Genomic DNA, 16,943 nt, shown 5'->3' on the forward strand with positions numbered 1-16,943 from the left:
GTGAGCGGGGGCTACTCTGTTGCGGTGCACGGGCTTCTCATTGTGGTGGCTGCTCTTGTTGCAGAGCACAGGCTCTAGGCACTCAGCCTTCAGTACTTCTGGCACGTGGGCTTCAGTAGTTGTGGCTCGTGGGCTCTAGAGCGCAGGCTCAGTAGTTGTGGCGCACGGGCTTAGTTGCTCCGCGGCATGTGGGATCTTCCCGGACCAGGGATCGAACCCGTGTCCCCTGCATTGGCAGGCGGATTCTTAACCACTGTGCCACCAGGGAAGCCCTGGAAACTGGTTTAACGGAACATCGGAAGCTACTCTAATGTCATCCTAGAGGTCAGTACAGAAACAGCTCAGGAGATTACTCTATAAAACACCAGATAGGCCTGGGTCTTGGACATGCCAGAGATCATGAGAGAGATGCTGATGAGATGTCTCAGGATCCCAGAAGTGAGGGAGAGGTGAGAAGCCGAGAGCTGAGTGAATGTGGGTACTTGGAGTTGTTAGATCCTCAGCTCAGGTCCCCTGTGCCATTTCTTGCAGCCAGGTGATTACAACTCCAGCAGGAAAAACAGGAGAGAGGCTTGTGCATCAGGCAGAAAGAAGGGCAGGAGTAAGGCACCTACAGGAAAGAAAGAATGATACACTGCATACGGAGTTGAGAAGACTGGCAGCCTGGTGAGTTTTCCCTCAGGCAAGAGATAGCAGATACTTCTCTTGAGACGCTGAAGAGCCCAGAAGAACAGACCTCTAGTTTCTGATATTTAGGGGATCTTCCTAAGGAAAGGTGAACTTTTTATCTGATCACCACACAGCGAGCCCACCAATGAGCGAGCACACTCCCTCCCACCCCTATGTGTGGTTTCCAGTGGGGTTTTAGGACCTCATTCTTAAGTAAGAAGGGAGAGTCAAAGGTTTGCAAATATTTGATGAGAGCCTCCAGCATGATGAAATTTCAGAATATTAGGTAACCAAGGCACATAATCATGAAATTTCAGAATATTAGAGATAAAGAGATTATTCTATAAGTTTTTTTTTTTTTTTTTTTAAAGAAGATGTTGGGGGTAGGAGTTTATTAATTAATTAATTTATTTTTGCTGTGTTGGGTCTTTGTTTCTGTGCGAGGGCTTTCTCTAGTTGTGGCAAGTGGGGGCCACTCTTCATCGCAGTGCGCGGGCCTCTCACTGTTGTGGCCTCTCTCGTTGCGGAGCACAGGCTCCAGATGCGCAGGCTCAGTAGTTGTGGCTCACAGGCCCAGTTGCTCCACGGCATGTGGGATCCTCCCAGACCAGGGCTCGAACCCGTGTCCCCTGCATTGGCAGGCAGATTCTCAACCGCTGCGCCACCAGGGAAGCCCTCTATAAGTTTTTAGAAAGAAAAATTCCAGATCACAAAGGAATGGGAATCAAGATGGCATCCGAATTCTCAATGGCAACATTGGATGCTAGAAGATAAAAGAGCAATTTTTATGAACTTATGAATGAAACATTTCAACTTAGAATTCTACACTTGGTCAAACTCTTTAAAAAGTAAGAGTTGAATAAAGACATTTAAAATTTTACCTTCTGTACCCATTCTTGGGCTATTACTGGAACATATGCCATGGAAAATGAAGCAGCAAACCAAGAAAAAAGGCACAGGGCAGAGAAATGTGGTTCTTACTCTGGAGATGTCCCAGGATGACAACGGAGTAGCAGGTCCAGAGAGGAACTTATCTCCATTGGAAGAGAAGGACAGTGGACTTTGGAGGGGGATGGGGGGGTGGGGAATGGGATTGATTGATCATTTGGAAAATAAATGTGACAGTTATCTGATAGACATGTTGTAGAAAAAATATCAGGTTGGAAACATCACAAACTGAGTAAACAGATAAAAGGTTTTTATAAGAAAGAAAACAACCATAGTTGCTCTATTGTGACTAGTATTTGCACAGTCACTGACTGCTTGCTATCCCTAAACTGTGAAAGAGATATATTGGATGAATGGTGGAAGATGAAACTAGATGGGGTTTGATAGAGTTAAGTCCTTATCTAAGGCAACAGGTGGACAAAACACACCATCTAAATTGATAAATCAAGGGATAGCTGTGTAAATTATTTAGAAATAGGAAGGTAATGACAGAATAGATGGCTAAAAGTGGAATTTGGTAGCCTCTAGACAGGAGGTTAAGAAGGCAAATGAGAGGTGGGTACTGCATTATCTTAAAGTATCATGTTATCTTTAAAAAGTAAGCGTGTGTGCTTATACTGTCTTTAAAAAGTAAGAAAAAATTTTGAAATTCCTTTGTTGAGAATGAAACACAGAACAGCCAAACCTTGTCTCATAATGTAATTTTCAGGAAATACATGATCCATACAGGTTAAAATAGAAGTTGTTTCATCTCTGTCAATGTAGTATTAATTCGAAATAAATCATGATAAGCTTTCCATGCCCTCTTTATTTCTACAATTCATATGCATGGGCTAGATTACTGTCGGAACTTCCACAGATACTCGTTGGAAGTAGTGGTTATAAATTACACGTTTGCAAATTCGTTGCTCCCAACCAGGAGAAACAAAACTGCAAAAAAAGTCAGTTTCATTCTGAATTGTTTCCGTAGCAACCATATTAAGCTGGAAGGATAAATTTCCTTTGTAATCGCTGCTTCTATTGAATTACAATGTAAATGTTGATGCTTGCCTGGAAACGTCAAATGACAACAGGTTTATGGGAGGGATTCAGTGGTTTGCAGCTCTGGAATCCCAGGCTGCAGAGTTAAGATGGAAGTGGTGTGTCTGAGCCATATTAGGGTCTGTTCAACCAAATTTCTTCACCCCATCAAAACCATGCCACTCCCTATCCGTCTAGGTCATGAAAGGATGCTCACCTATTTGTAAATCTAGTAATCTACCGTATCTGTTACACATCGGGACACGAAAAGTGTTTGTTGTGGATAAGTATGTTAAAAATGCAATTACGTAACAGACTCGGCGATCTTTGTGTTTTTCTCCCCCTCTGAGCACAACGTACACTTCAGTCCCGTACTCTTCCGACACTGTCAAACCGTCTTCTTAATGTGGGTATTAAAAGCCTTGTGGCGGTGCGGTTGCATTTGATTCCGGTTGGCTTGGGATCCCCGAGTTCAGTTCTCCTTAGTCCTTCCGTTTGACCCACAATCCCTAGTGGTTGCAGGTGTTGCTTTTTTTCCTGTTAACTTCTCTCCCTTAATTCCCCCCCCCACCCCCCGCCAAACCCCCCACCCCCCTTCCCAGGCCGGCCTCCGGGAAGAAGGGGAACGTAGCATGAAGTCTACTCGAAGCACTGACCCTCGGCTCCCACGGGCTGCCGCAGAGCTGCAAGCGTGCCGCCGCTGCTCTCAGGTAAACTTCGGAGTGAGTTACCTGCACTTGGAGAAGGGCCTTACCTGAGCGCGCCTCTGCCAATGGCAGCTCACCTGAGGGAACCCCGCAGCCAATCACCGCGCAGCTCGTCCCTCGGGCTTGTACCCTTTAGTGAAAGAATTCAGCTCCTTGCGAGAAAGTTACCTGTGGCCGCCCAAGTCCGCCACTTTGTGCTCTGTGGCTGCCCACTGCCACGATCCGGGAGGACTCCGCGCCGCCCGGCCGCCTCCGAGCTCGGGCCCCATGTGAGGGGGCCCCCCCTTATCCCACCTTTCCGGCTAGGTGAGGGCGCGAGCGGGCGAGCGAGCGAGATTGGTGAGGGGGGACGGAAAAGCAGAATTACCTGTAGCTCTTGTTCTGCCATCTCGGGCTCTCACACACCTTCACCTGCACAGACTTGAAAGTCCAGTTTCACCAGAGGCTGAGGCTCCAGGAAAAGGGGAGCGAGTTCATTGGATCAAACATGTCACAAGAGTCGGACAAGTAAGTGGATCACACGCGCCGGCTGCTGCTACTACCACTTTGGGTTGATGGCAACTGGTTTGTTATGTTTTTTGGTTTTTGGTTTTTTTTTTTTTTTTTTAGGTTGCTATTGTTGGGTTTTTTTCTTCTTTCTTTTTTCTTTTTCTTTTTGGTGTATCCAGACTTTTCCAGATTATGTTTCTACCCTGGTTAAGGGGAGACACCCTGCAAGAATATGAATGTTTAATACCCCTTTTGGGCCTTGATACTAAAAGTAGGTTTTCCTCTTTCCTTCCTCCCTTACGAATGATCTCAGCCCCGGTCTCCCAGGACGAATCCTTGTATATTGGCAGAGGTTTTGGTAGAAGAGGGCGGGAGGCCTGTTATTCCCCCTCTCTTTTAGTTGCTCCCACCGCTTCAGGCTCCTAGGGCCATTTGGAAATTCAGCTGAGTTCCTTCGATTTGCCCAAAGGGCCTGCTGAAAAAAGCGGGTCTTGGCGGCTTTTGTGCGAGCGCAACAAAGAGCCTTTATCCTGCAGCAGAAACGGCCATCTTCCCGCACTGGGCCGGATGGTGTGCGTGTGCGCGCCCGCGTGTGCGCCCCCGACGGGAGGCGAGGCGCCGAGCGGCCCGGGTCTCGGGGGCAGCGGGGGCCGCCCCCACCCCCGTGCCCCCGCCCCCTCCCGCCCGACCCCGAATGGCTTGGCCACCTTACGCAGGTGCGGGAGGACTGGGCCTTTCGGGAACGAGGGGGATTGATTTGAGGCCCCAGTTTGCGCCACGGTAAGGCGCTAAGGGGCGCCTGCAACTTATCGAGTCAGACCCGCCCGGACAGCCTCCGCGGCCCCGCGAGCTCGCCGCCCTCCGAGGCCCGGCCGGTCCAGGCGCCCCGCTCCGGAGGCCGCCACCTCGGGCGTGGCTAGCGGGACGGAGCGAGTGCGCCGGGGCCTCCCTAGGCGACTCTCGCCTGAAAAGGCGGGGAGCCCGGCTTCCCGCGCCTCCTAAGGCCAGCCGGGGGGCGCGTCCGCCCCGTCCGGGACGGGAACTCTAGACGCGCCGGGGCTCGGCAGCCTGAGCCGCGGGGCGCCGGGCCCGGGTCCCGTCTCGTCCAGGAGGCCTCCCAGCAGGCGTGGCCCCCGCCTCCCGGCCGGCTTTGTGCTGCCAGGGGGAGGTGGGGCGGAGGGCGGGAGCGAGCGGGAGCCGGAGGTGGGTCCCGCGGCCCTGCCCGGGATTCGGTGGCGACGCTGCCTTCCCCCTCCTGGCGGGCGCGTCCTATCGGGAGTGCGTGGAGGCCGCCTTTCCGCTTTTCCTGGTCGCTTTACCCCGGCGGTGCGGCCACCCCAAGGAGACCTTCCACAGGGCGTTTTCGCGGGGGGAGGGCCGGAGGCCGCGGGCTGCCGGCGCCTCTTCTGGAGAAGTGGCCTGGGACCCGTCCCAAATCGAGGGACCCTGAGGGGGGCAGCAGGAATGCCCTGTGGACCTGCCCAGGGATGGAGGGGACCATCCTCAAAGTTAAGCCCCGGGTAGGGTAGGTGTAGCTAACGTCACAGGCTATCATACTTAAGAAAAACTACCAGATATTAGTACCACTTTACCCACTAATGAAAAATTAAGTGCGAGCTACACACTGGAGGGGAGGACCTAGTTACAGTACAAACACGGGCCGAGGTCGGGAGCAGGGGTGGGACTGGGAAAGTGTGGGTTTGAGTGTACCCCCGCTCCCACCCCCAATTCTCTCCGTAACCTTTAAGAAGTCAGTCCTCGAGTTTGAAAACTTCAGTAGCCAAAAGCCGAGATGGCAGCACGGTTTTTTTGGTTTGTTTCGATCTTCGTGTCAAAAATGGTTGCAAATCTAGTGACTCTTGGATAAGTCTTACTGTAATTCCTTATTTAACACGATTAACATTCGGTTGCACCACTTCGTTTTGTGATACAACGGGACTCAAATGAATTTAGGATGAAAACAGATGGGCTTTTAACCGATTGTACTTAGCACCAATGAAGATAATTTATTTAGTATTGAAAATTAGTTCTAATATAGTCGATATTGTGTTAACTTTGGATTGTAACTAGATTTATTGTGCGAATCGTTTCGTGACCTATATAGACATCAAATCACTATGTTGTACACTTGAAAATAATATTTGAATGTGAGTTATACTTCAATTAAAAATAAATGTAAAGAAAGGAAATAAGCAATAAAACTAGCAATCTAGTTCACTGCGATACATTACCTAATTTTTATGGGTAATAACTATCTAGGGTTATGTATACTTACATTTAATGAAAGTAACTTTTATCTAGCGATGGTTTCCAAGACTTCATTTCGTTTCCTGGGAAAAGTAATACTAACAATACCTCAAAGAGACTGTTGAACCCCATTTACGTCTCTTTGCCTAGACTATGGAGAAATGCTTGAAATTAATAAATGATTTTTGGATCATTTTTGCAGATTCTAGCCTAGTTTTTTAATGGCTGGCTGGCAGGGGTGGGCCCAGGTTTTATGAGCTTGAAGCTTATGCAATTGTGTTAGGTGGAGTAGGGGTGAGGGCTCTAAAAAAAAAAAAAACCAAAAAAAAAAAAAAAAAAAAACCCATGTGAGCCTGTTTCTGGAGCTTCCTGCCAGAGCAAACGGGAGTCCTGGAGCTTGAACTTTATCAACTTTTCGGTAAATCCCTGTAGGAGGCTTGTCTGTATTTTCTGGAACTAACCTAAAGGAATACACGAAGGACTTTTTTTTCTATAAACCAATCAAAGTGTAGGTAAGCTTTTGGATAGCGTACGAAGATAATTCCAGTTAGCAAGTCTGGACTGAAGTAGCATCATCTTTTTTATAGTCGTGAAGTTTTCAGATTGACACGATCTGCTTTTTATGTTCTGCAATGTTGATGCTATCGCTATTTAAAACAAAGTATTTTTAGGACAGTTTGTCTTTGTACATATTTAGAATTTTTCTACTCCCCCTTTCTAACATTTTGTGGAGATTTATGATCTTTGTCAACAAGCATGTGTATTCTAGCCGCCCAATGATAGATTTAGAAACTCTTATTTTATTGCCAAAATATTCAGAATATATATATGTATATGATTTATTTGAAACAGGTGTTTTTCATTACCTATATGTGTTTTCTGATTACCTACCATTTGCAACACATTCAGATAGGTATTATAGGAGAATAAAAAGACGTATGAAGTGGGCCATGTCCTCAAGGGACTTACACTCTAGTGGAAGATGAAACAGTAACAGATATTACATGAATCCCCCTTCTCCCTACCCACCCCGCTTTTGCCTTAGGACGATTACCTTTAGTCATTCTGTGTGTTTTGTCTTAAGGAGTCCAGCCATTATTCTAGAAAGGAAAATGTCCAAAGTTATAGATACCTCATGTGGGTAGCATTTCAAGTAATGGGATGAAATATTTTAATTAATCTTTCTACTCTTTAGTTTTATAAATGGATATGTTTCCATTTAGCTATATAATTTTTTTTTCTTTTCTTTTTTTTTTTTTTTTGGCCACGCCACGCAGGTTGCGGGATCTTAGTTCCCCGACCAGGGGTTGAACCCGGGCCACGGCAGTGAAAGCATGGAGTCCTAACCATTGGACCACCAAGGAGTTCCCTATATTATCTTTTAATATCACCAATACTGAGTTAATCATATCTTCCTCGAAGCAATAAAAATACCCACTCATTTATTCAACAAATATATCTTGAGTGCCACTATATGCTGAGCGTTGATCCTGGCACTGAGATTCATTAGCAAATAGGACAAACTGCCGGCCATTGTGGTGCTACCATTGTAGTTCCAGGAAACAGTAAATCAATAAAGAAGGAAATACATAACAAGTTAGATGATGATAAATGCTACAAAGGGAAGCAAAGCAGGCTAAAGGGATTGAGAGTAACGGGGAATTATTTTATATAAGGTGCTCAGGGATGGCCTCTCTGATGAGATGACCTTTGAGCAGAAACCTGAAGTGAGATCAAGCACTGAAGATACTTGGGATAAGAGTGTTACAGGCAGATGGATGAGCAAGTGCAAAGACCCTGAGGTGGGAGAGTACTTAGCATATTCTAGGATCAGAAAGGAGCCCAGTGTGGGTGAATCAGAGACTTAGAGAGACAGTGGTCCCATTAAGTAAACTAAGATAATCAGTCTCTACTTAATAGTCCAGACACTTGTACACTCAAAACCAGGCAACACTATACTTATAAATACAGTAAATACAGAATCAGCTAATAGTGTCAGTCTTGTATCTTTCCCCAGGTATCACCAGCTTAATGGCTAAAGTCCAGTGTTCTCTTCCCTACAATGGATTAAATCTTGCACGCTTCTTAATTTAGAGATGAAAAAAATGCACAAATACTGGATGACCCCTGGGAATTAGAACTGAAGAAGAGGGACCAGCATGGTGTTTGCTCTGACACTCATACATGTCTAAACCTCTTAATTTAACCTGCCACCCTTCCTGGCTATCTCAACCCTAAATTAGCCTCCAGTTCACCCTTTCTTTCTCTCATCCGCATTCAATTTCTGCAAACTTGTATCCATCAGAAAACAGACTGGGCCACTGTGTTTGGAAGTGAGACACTGCAAACAGTGTGCTTTGGTTAGTTTTGCATCTTCAGTGAAATAAACTAATATACAGGCAAAATTAACTTACCTGAAAAATAAGAAAATGCTAGAAAACAATGTAGAAGTCTGGATTGATTGGGGAAAAAAAAGGTTGAAGATAATTATGTATGTGCTTAGTAATAGGAATGTCCATAGGCATTCTTTAAATCACTGCAACACAAACTCATCTGATTACAAAAATATATCACCTGAGGCACTTGGTAAAACTACACTCCCTGTGCCCCACCCCAGAGTTATGGAATCAGATTCTCCAGAGAGGGGCCAAGGCATCTGCATTGGGTTATTTAGCAAAATAATGCTTTAAGTGAGTATGTTATATAATAAATTCAATTTATATATCCCTTCTCAGGTGTATATCCAGCATATAAGTGAAATGAAACCTGTAGGCTTTGTGTTCATTATGCTACTTTTGGATGAGCAGCTTCTGATATCTTTTTTTTTCTTTTTTTTTTTTTTTTTTTTCTTTTTGTTGTACGCGGGCCTCTCACTGTTGTGGCCTCTCCTGTTGCGGACGGAGCACAGGCTCCGGACGCGCAGGCGCAGCGGCCATGGCTCACGGGCGCAGCCGCTCCGCGGCACGTGGGATCCTCCCGAACTGGGGCACGAACCCGTGTCTCCTGCATGAGCAGGCGGACTCTCAACCACTGCGCCACCAGGGAAGCCCCGCTTCTGATATCTTAACTAGGGTTTAAGAGTTCTTAGGCCTTCTCTCAATGTTGTTTACTTTCATTGTGTTGCTGAACTGTCCCTTCTGGAAGAATGGGATCCTTTTGACAAGTCATATTTCCAGAGCTGCTAAACACCTGATTTGGAGTGATGTCACCCATGTGGCCTTCTGCCAGGCCCAGAGTTAAAAGGTCAAACTCAGATTTTAGGCTGGATCCCACTCACTAGGGAGCTGGGTTGGAGTTAGAAGGCCAACATTATCCTTCCATAGTTTTACATTAGAAGATAAAATTAGTGTTCATTTTTCTGGGCACAGTTATTTCATTGAATTTAGATTCTATTTTGTAGCACAAAGTCAAAGATAACGAGTTCTGATCTGTACAATCTGATGCTGGTCCTTGGTGAAATATTTAATGGGATGATGGTTGCAGTTTCATCTCTAGGGCTAATGGTAGCTTTAAGTATTACCCTAATAAGATGGTACTAGGCTTTCTGTTGATCTGTAATTAGGTCCTGTTTTAAACCAACCGCAGAGACTAGGCCACCCAAATGGACCCAGTGCCATCTGATTTAAGGAGGATTAAAAGTAAGTGCTGGAACAGTGATGAAGAGCTGTATCTAGCAATTTCTACTATACTCTGCAAAGTCAAACAGAGAATTAATACATATAGCCAAGTAAGTCAAACATACATAACATTTATACAACACCACCACCCAAGAACCCCAAGAAGTATTTGTTTGAAATCTATAGATAATTTAAACAAGATTATTATTTTGATGTTTGGTTATTGAATCTAGTTTTCTTTTAAAGACTTAGGTAACTCAGGCAAATGCTTTGGTTCCTCTCTGTGACTTTGATACAACCAGGCATACGTTTCAGGTTAAAAAATAAACAATTTGGTTAAATTGTATTTTCCCTCTTATTTTGTCCTTAGTCTGAAGCAACATTTTTTCCCCCTCTTTCCCTCCCTCCCTCCCTCCCTCCCTCCCTTCTTTCCTTCCTTGGTCTGTCTCCTGATGCCACTTTGCTGATTTTTTTCCCTCCCATATTACTTGATAGGAATTTACACATGCACTTCTTCCATGCAGTGATATAAATATGAATCTGATTTTAGGTGTTCTTTTAGCCAGTGAACTTTGCTGTGTTCTCTTAGCATTTATAGCAACAGCAACCCATTCTTTTCACCTGAGCCAAGGGTTAAGATGATGGCAGCAGGTGATGGTACCTTATCTAATTCAAGTCAACTGAGCTTAACCTTGGAAAATGTTTACTTTTAAGTTCTTCTTAGTATAAGGCAAGCCTTGTCCTAAATTAGAGTCCTCACTCATGATCCCTGATACTCACTTCGGGGTGCAGGCACTCTCTTCCTTTTCAAAAGGTATTCAGGGATTCCTGCTCAATTATAAAAAGTGAGGTCTAGGCTGAAACAGGGTAATGATTGGTTTGGCAAACTTGTCCAGGAAAAATTCCTTAGCGAGCAGCAACAGGCTGAATAGGAATTTCTGCTTTGGCCCAGGAGGATGGGTGGGTTGCTTAGTAACAACAACATATACCTGGAAGTCCCTCAGACAGCTTCACAGGTCTTCAAACGGAAGACTCCAAAATTCATATTCACTCTACCCTCCACCTGCCCTGCATATTTCCATCCATTAGAGAAGTCCTGGCTCCTTGCTTCCATTTTATTTATCCATCCATCTATCCATCCATCCATCCATCCATCCATCCATCCATCCATCTATCCATCCATCCTCCATCACCAGAAAATTACATTTTATGCTGTAAGTCTTTTAATGGTCTGTGGTAGAAAGGACTGGGCTATAATGGGGTAAGTGGGGTCGAAGCAAGGAAGTACTTCTTTAGGTATCTACCCCCAACTTCCACCCCCATTTATATTGGGAAGGGAATTACGTGTTTTAGCATGATGTGTTCTGGTGAGTAGCAGGATTAAAGCAGTATTATTTTTAAAAACAGCACATTTTGATTTGCTCTATAAAATGCCCACCAAGCACACATTTTTAGAGCTCTGTGGAAAGTACTTAAAAAGCTGATACATTTCAGGGGATTTCGATGTACATTTTGAGAATCTGTCCGGGTTATGGAGATTGACCGAGCATTTGAATGGGCCTTCAGTGGAAAGCAATCACTGCCTGTGGCGATGAAGAGGCTAATTTTACTTTGTAATGAACAGGGCAATGAACTTTGTGGGGAGCATTTTTAAAGTGGTCTGACTTCACATTCACTCCCAAGGAAATGCTTCCTTTACAAGTGTGAATGCAGACACCCCCCAGAGCAGAAAGGGAAGCAAGATTCGCCTGTTGCTTCTTTTTATTTTGGCGCCAGCCTTTCGTCCAAATGGTGGATGTGCACGTGTAACAAACACCCCAGGGCCAGAGTCTCTTTTTTAAGGCTTCTGAATTTAGATCGGGGTTTCAGAAAACGGGGAAAGGTTGAAGTGAAGGGGAGAAGAATGGAGAAAAGAGAGGAAGAAAAAAGGAGCAGGGAGAAACTATGCTTTAGCCCCCTTTGAGTTGCCAGCCTTTTCTCAGTAGCATGAGATTTGCCATGCTCCGGCGGCAGAGCTGGGCTCTAAGAGAGGATGACGTGTGCTGTTTATCCTCCTGGCGGATTGATTCTGATTTTAACTTGATGCCTTGAATCCTAGATCTAGGACGAGCCTTACAGATCATACAGAGCCTGTGAGTAACCAAGAGTAGGATTTGGAGCTGAAAGTTTGATCTGAGGAAAAAAGTGCCTTACATTCTTTCTTGTGTGTTGCATACTGGCGTTGTATGAATTGAAAATCTGAGGTTTTGATTAATTAAAAAAATATAGTCCGTTTTTTTGGTAGGGAGATTGAGAACAAGGGAGGCATTGCCTATTTGCTTCTTAAGATATGAACGTGAGTATACGAAACACGTGGTTAAGGTTCCGACAGCGTTTCTGTGAGTTAAAATGGCCTTTCCTTCCCACACTCACCCCAAATCATTGGTTTTAGTTCTCAGTTCAGTGAGCCTCAGAAAATAACTGCTTTCTGTACTTCTTGGATCTAACTTTTCAAAGCAGCAAGGAACAAAGGTAGCTTTTGCCTCTTCCCTGTATTGCCAATAAGATAATTAACATAAGATCAGAGGGTTTGTCTTTCATTATTTTTCACCTGTAAAATGAAGTCGAACTAAATGATCTCTGAGGATAATCACCTGCTCCAACATTCTGTGAGTCTCATTTTCTCCCTTCCAGTGGGGTCTGGGCTGGTGGCGGCTCACAGAATGATGATGTTAACAAGATAGGAGACTACAGGGCAGTGTGGGACCTGCTTCTGCTCCCAGGCCCCCCTCAAATCATTTTATTTTAGCAAAATAAAAGGTGGTTTAAGATGACAAAGAAACAGACTTCTGGCCGGCGAGAGGAATTCAGAGGGCCACACGGAATTCAGCATCTAAGTGGTAAGATCAATGGTTTACTTAGTGGACCCCCTCACAGCCTCACTGGGCTGGTAGATAAAGGTACAAGAAAATCAGATAAAAAGGGCTGGCAGGTACTCTGAGAACCCCCTTCCAGAACAGCACGCAGGAAGTGGTTTACTCTGCGCAGGCTCGTAGAGTGAAGTGAGAGGCAGTATTGGAATGGACGGAACATTGAATAAAATTTAGTAAAATGAAAACAGCAACAAATGGGCCTTCTCCTCTTGCCTCTTGCTGCCCTTTCCTCCCCCTTTTCCTCCTCCCTTCATCCTTCCCCTCCCATGCCCCACTTCCAGATTCCTCCTCCTCTTAATAAAACATAATTCAGGGACACCTACTGTCAACCAGTATTGCCAAGCCAATGGTTTAATAAGTGTTCAGAAAAGGTATTAAATAATATAAGAATAAGAATAGCACCTGCAGTTTCACTTCGATTGTAAGACAATATACACAGGGAACCCTGCTCAATGTTATGTGGCAGCCTGGATGGGAAGGGAGTTTGGGGGAGAATGGATACACGTATATGTATGGCTGGGTCACTTTGCTGTGCACCTGAAACTCTCACAACATTGTTAATCGGCTATACTCCAATATAAAATAAAAAGTTTAAAAAAAAGATAATATATGATTTCACTCCAGGGCACACAAATGACTATTCATGTAGGTCAGGAATAAAATCTCCTTCTCTGGTATCCTATTGTGTTATAAGATTTAGAAGTCTCTGAAGTCCATTTTCTCTGAAGCCAGTGTTGGTACCAGGAAAAAATGGATTGAAGCCCCTGGTAGTTCTCAAGTGGAGGATTTTGATAGGTTAGAAGAGCGTTTAAGTACATTTATGCTTCCTGTGCAGACCACGGTTTTTAGCTGCTTTGGAATCGTGGTGGCTACTTTTAAAACTATGTCTATCTTACATAGTTTTGAAAACATTTTAAAAAAGGACAAACGTCTCAATAGAAATATGGTCCACAAACATGAGTAGACAGTTCACAAAAGCTACAAGTGATTAATAGACATATAAAATAATATTCAGTTTATTAATAATCCAAGAAATATAGATTACAGAACAGGGAAGCTCAAGGTTTCCCTGTCAAATTGGCCAAGATTAACAAAACTGGGTTTGGGTAAAATACATTTCTAGGAGGATTATACATTCTTACAAACTTTCTGGAAGACAGTTTAGCAAAACTGGTTGAAATGGGCCTACCTTCTGACACCTGAATTCCAGTTTTAGGGCTTTATCTTAAGGAAGGAATCAAGGATATTAATCGTAGGAATATTTTTTAAAGTGAAAAATCAGCAAAGCTCTAAGTGCCCAGATACAGAGGACTGTTTAGTAAATCACAGTTCAGCGGTAAGCATTATAAATCAGATTATGGAAAAATATTTAATGACAGGAAAAATGTTCATGGTGTATTATGTTAGAAGGTTTTCAGGCATAGAAAATAAATAATAAACTATGATAATAAAACCACAGTAGGTTAACAGTGGTTTGCTCTCTGCATGGAGAAATTATAGATGCTTTTGTCTCTTATTTGTTCTTCTCTGTATTCTAGTTTGCTGAAGTGAGCTTGTACTGTTCTTGTAATTAGAAAAATTTTAAGGTTATTTAAAAAAGAAGTCATTTGGCCATGGAGAGATTTAAAAATAACACACACACAGCTGAAATAAAATGGGAAAGCCTGCTTGCTTGCTTGTTCCTGGTAGAATTCAGCTGTTCCCTCCCTGCTGAGAGAGGCATGTCACTCAGCTCTTCACTGCTGGTATGCCACGTGTGTCTTCTGCACTGTGCCTCACTCACCTGTACACTTTTGGGTTAGTGTCTCAACAACCCTGTCTCTTTGGATTTGACCAATTATCAAGTGCACCTATTTTTCAAAATAGTACACCCAGGTGTGGGAGTTTCCAGCCTTTGTATAACTTGCAGCTGGGGGCGTGGGGGGAGGGGGCGTGGGGAGCGGTGGTGGTGACTAAGCAGAAGAGAAACCTTTTCATCCACTCAGTAGGCTGCATGCGCCTGCGCAGTTTACCTTGGAGAAAAGTCTCTGGAGGCGGGGCTGCCTTCCATGCCATCTCTGACCTAACCTGAGTGGGTGCTCTTGGGAACGACTCGGTGGTAGGTCCAGTTGTATTTAATCTTTTTTCAGGACTAGGGAGAACCCGGAATATGACTTCCTTTAAAAACAAAAAGTAGTTGTAGGCACGGTTGAGTTATTATTTTTTTTAAACAACAATTTATTTTTTCCGTAACATAGACTTGCTTTTCCCTGGAGGGCCAAGCGTGTGAGTCATGTACCTGCTTCTACAAGCTGGTACATAGATCATGCCAGACGCGAGATGGAGTCTGTTAGTTAAGCTGTGTGAGATTGCATCACTGAATTTCCTGCAGGCGTCTTTAATGGAAGCTTTGTCGCAAATGTGAAGTTATTTACTTATCAACCTATCCAAGGAGCATCCACCAGGGAACAGAAAGTACACGATGTGAACTTGGAGGGAGAACGTGGCCTCACAGAATCACTTAAGTTGCCAAAAATATGTCAGGGAAAAAACGGGGGAGGGGCGAGGTTTAAACAAAAAGGAAATGAACTTTGCTAATGTGAGCAAAACCAAAGCAACGTTAGGTTGTGGGAATCAACACAGAGTTTGTGATTATACTTTTTGGTTGTGGATTCAAAAGTGAAATTTGCAATTGTCCCCTTCTCTCCCATGCCTACCTGGCTTCCCCTCCCCCATACTTTCCTTCTCATTGTGCAGAAATTCATCAGATCTCAAATACTGTACCTTACATTTTTAAAAAACGTTATCGATTTTGGTCGTTCAAAGTCTAAATAAAGGTGCATATCCTTGTAGGGCTTGCGAGAAGGAGATTAGGAAGGGCTACAGTTTGTCTTTTTATCCTGTGTTTATCCAATTTCAGTAAATAGCCTGACAGGTGTGGTTTGTATTCAGCCACGCAGGACCACAAATTTGCATTTTGAATTTGCCCACAAATCTTGGGACACAGTTCATTTATCACTCCTAGTGTCCTGAAGTTGAATCGGCTGACGGTTGTACCTGTTTCTCTTCTCTTTTCCTCATTTAAAAGACGCACATCCTTTTTTTGGGTTCCTGATCCTAATTTACAATAAAATACCTATGTGGTCGATACCCAGTGCACACTTAATTACAAGTTGGGAGTTTTTCTCTTGCAACATAACCTACGGTTGGCCAGGTGAACCAAATTGAACATGATATTCTGAGATTTTGTTGTTGTTGTGCCAGATATTCCTGGAATATGGAAGAAATTGAAAATGTTTTTATGAATCTGAGATTTTTATTGTATTTACTGTTTGATGGATTATTTTATAAATCACAGTTTTGAAGCATTTCTGAATGACCTACCTCACTGTTTTCAATGCTATGGTAGAGGCCGACTTTTTTTTTTTTTTTTTGCGTTAGGCGGGCCTCTCACTGTTGTGGCCTCTCCCATTGCGGAGCACGGGCTCCGGACGCGCAGGCTCAGCGACCATGGCTCACGGGCCCAGCCGCTCCGCGGCATGTGGGATCTTCCCGGACTGGGGCACGAACCTGCGTCCCCTGCATCGGCAGGCGGACTTTTAACCACTGCGCCACCAGGGAAGCCCGGAGGCCGACTTTTGTTGCAACTATTTTATGGTGCAGTTTTGCACTTGCCGTGTGTTTTCTTTTTTAAGCACCATTTCTTGGGGAGTCTTTTTTTTCTGATTATGCAGATACTATAAGGCCATGAGAAAAAACTGGAAACTAGAGAAAGGTATATAGAAGAGAAGTCACTCATAATTCCAGGGCCCTAACACTTCATATATTTTCTTACCGTTATGAATGTGGTTATAAAAGTGTACAAATTATAATCTCCCGTTTTTACATCATTCATGCCATTCTGCATTTTCTACTTAATGCCTTATTGGCATTTCACTAGTCTCTTAAGTATACTTCTACATAGCATTTAAAGATGAAATCTACCATCTCCTATTTTTTATGTTTAGGTTGTTTTACTTTTTCATTATTATAAATCATGCTTATATATAAATCTTTGTATCTCTGCTTATTACTTTAGAATAAGTTTCTGGAAGTATAAGAACAAAAGATAAATATTTGTAGGTTCTTGATTCATACTTTGAAAATGACTTCTAGATAGCTTGTAAAAATTTCTGTTTTCTCCCAACAGTGTTTGAGAGTGTCTTTCTCACATCTTGTCACCAGTCTATGAGATTTATAATTTTTTGGTCAATTTGAACAGCAAAAAAAGTGTATTTTTGTTTTAAATTGCAATCTGGTAATTAATGAGGTTAAACATTTTCTCAGATGTTTATTCATCATTTAAGTTTCTTTTT

At 43.7% G+C, this 16,943-nt stretch overlaps 1 protein-coding gene and 1 long non-coding RNA gene across 6 annotated transcripts in view; one reads left to right on the forward strand and one right to left on the reverse strand.

The window, feature by feature from the left end:
* Positions 1-2,301: 2,301 nt before the first annotated feature.
* On the reverse strand, positions 2,302-3,515 carry LOC125961574 (uncharacterized). The gene is made up of 2 exons (XR_007472440.1): positions 3,392-3,515; positions 2,302-3,146 (listed from the first exon to the last, which is right to left on the reverse strand). It is a non-coding gene; the product is annotated as an uncharacterized LOC125961574 (long non-coding RNA).
* Positions 3,516-3,517: 2 nt separating this feature from the next.
* Positions 3,518-16,943, forward strand: part of GRHL2 (grainyhead like transcription factor 2) — a 166,517-nt gene continuing 153,091 nt past the window's right edge. Inside the window, exons 1-2 of one of the 5 annotated variants that reach the window (XM_033438178.2) lie at positions 3,518-3,650; positions 3,764-3,851. In XM_033438178.2, coding sequence (XP_033294069.1) covers positions 3,832-3,851 — 20 coding nt within the window. In that variant the 5' untranslated portion in view covers positions 3,518-3,650; positions 3,764-3,831. Of the gene's footprint in view, positions 3,852-14,616; positions 14,708-16,943 lie in introns of those variants that run through there. The other 4 variants (XM_033438182.2, XM_049700159.1, XM_049700161.1 and 1 more) reach the window with 4 other exon arrangements.

The sequence above is a fragment of the Orcinus orca genome, chromosome 17 (genome assembly GCF_937001465.1).
Source record: "Orcinus orca chromosome 17, mOrcOrc1.1, whole genome shotgun sequence".
NCBI classification, from domain to species: Eukaryota; Metazoa; Chordata; class Mammalia; order Artiodactyla; family Delphinidae; genus Orcinus; species Orcinus orca.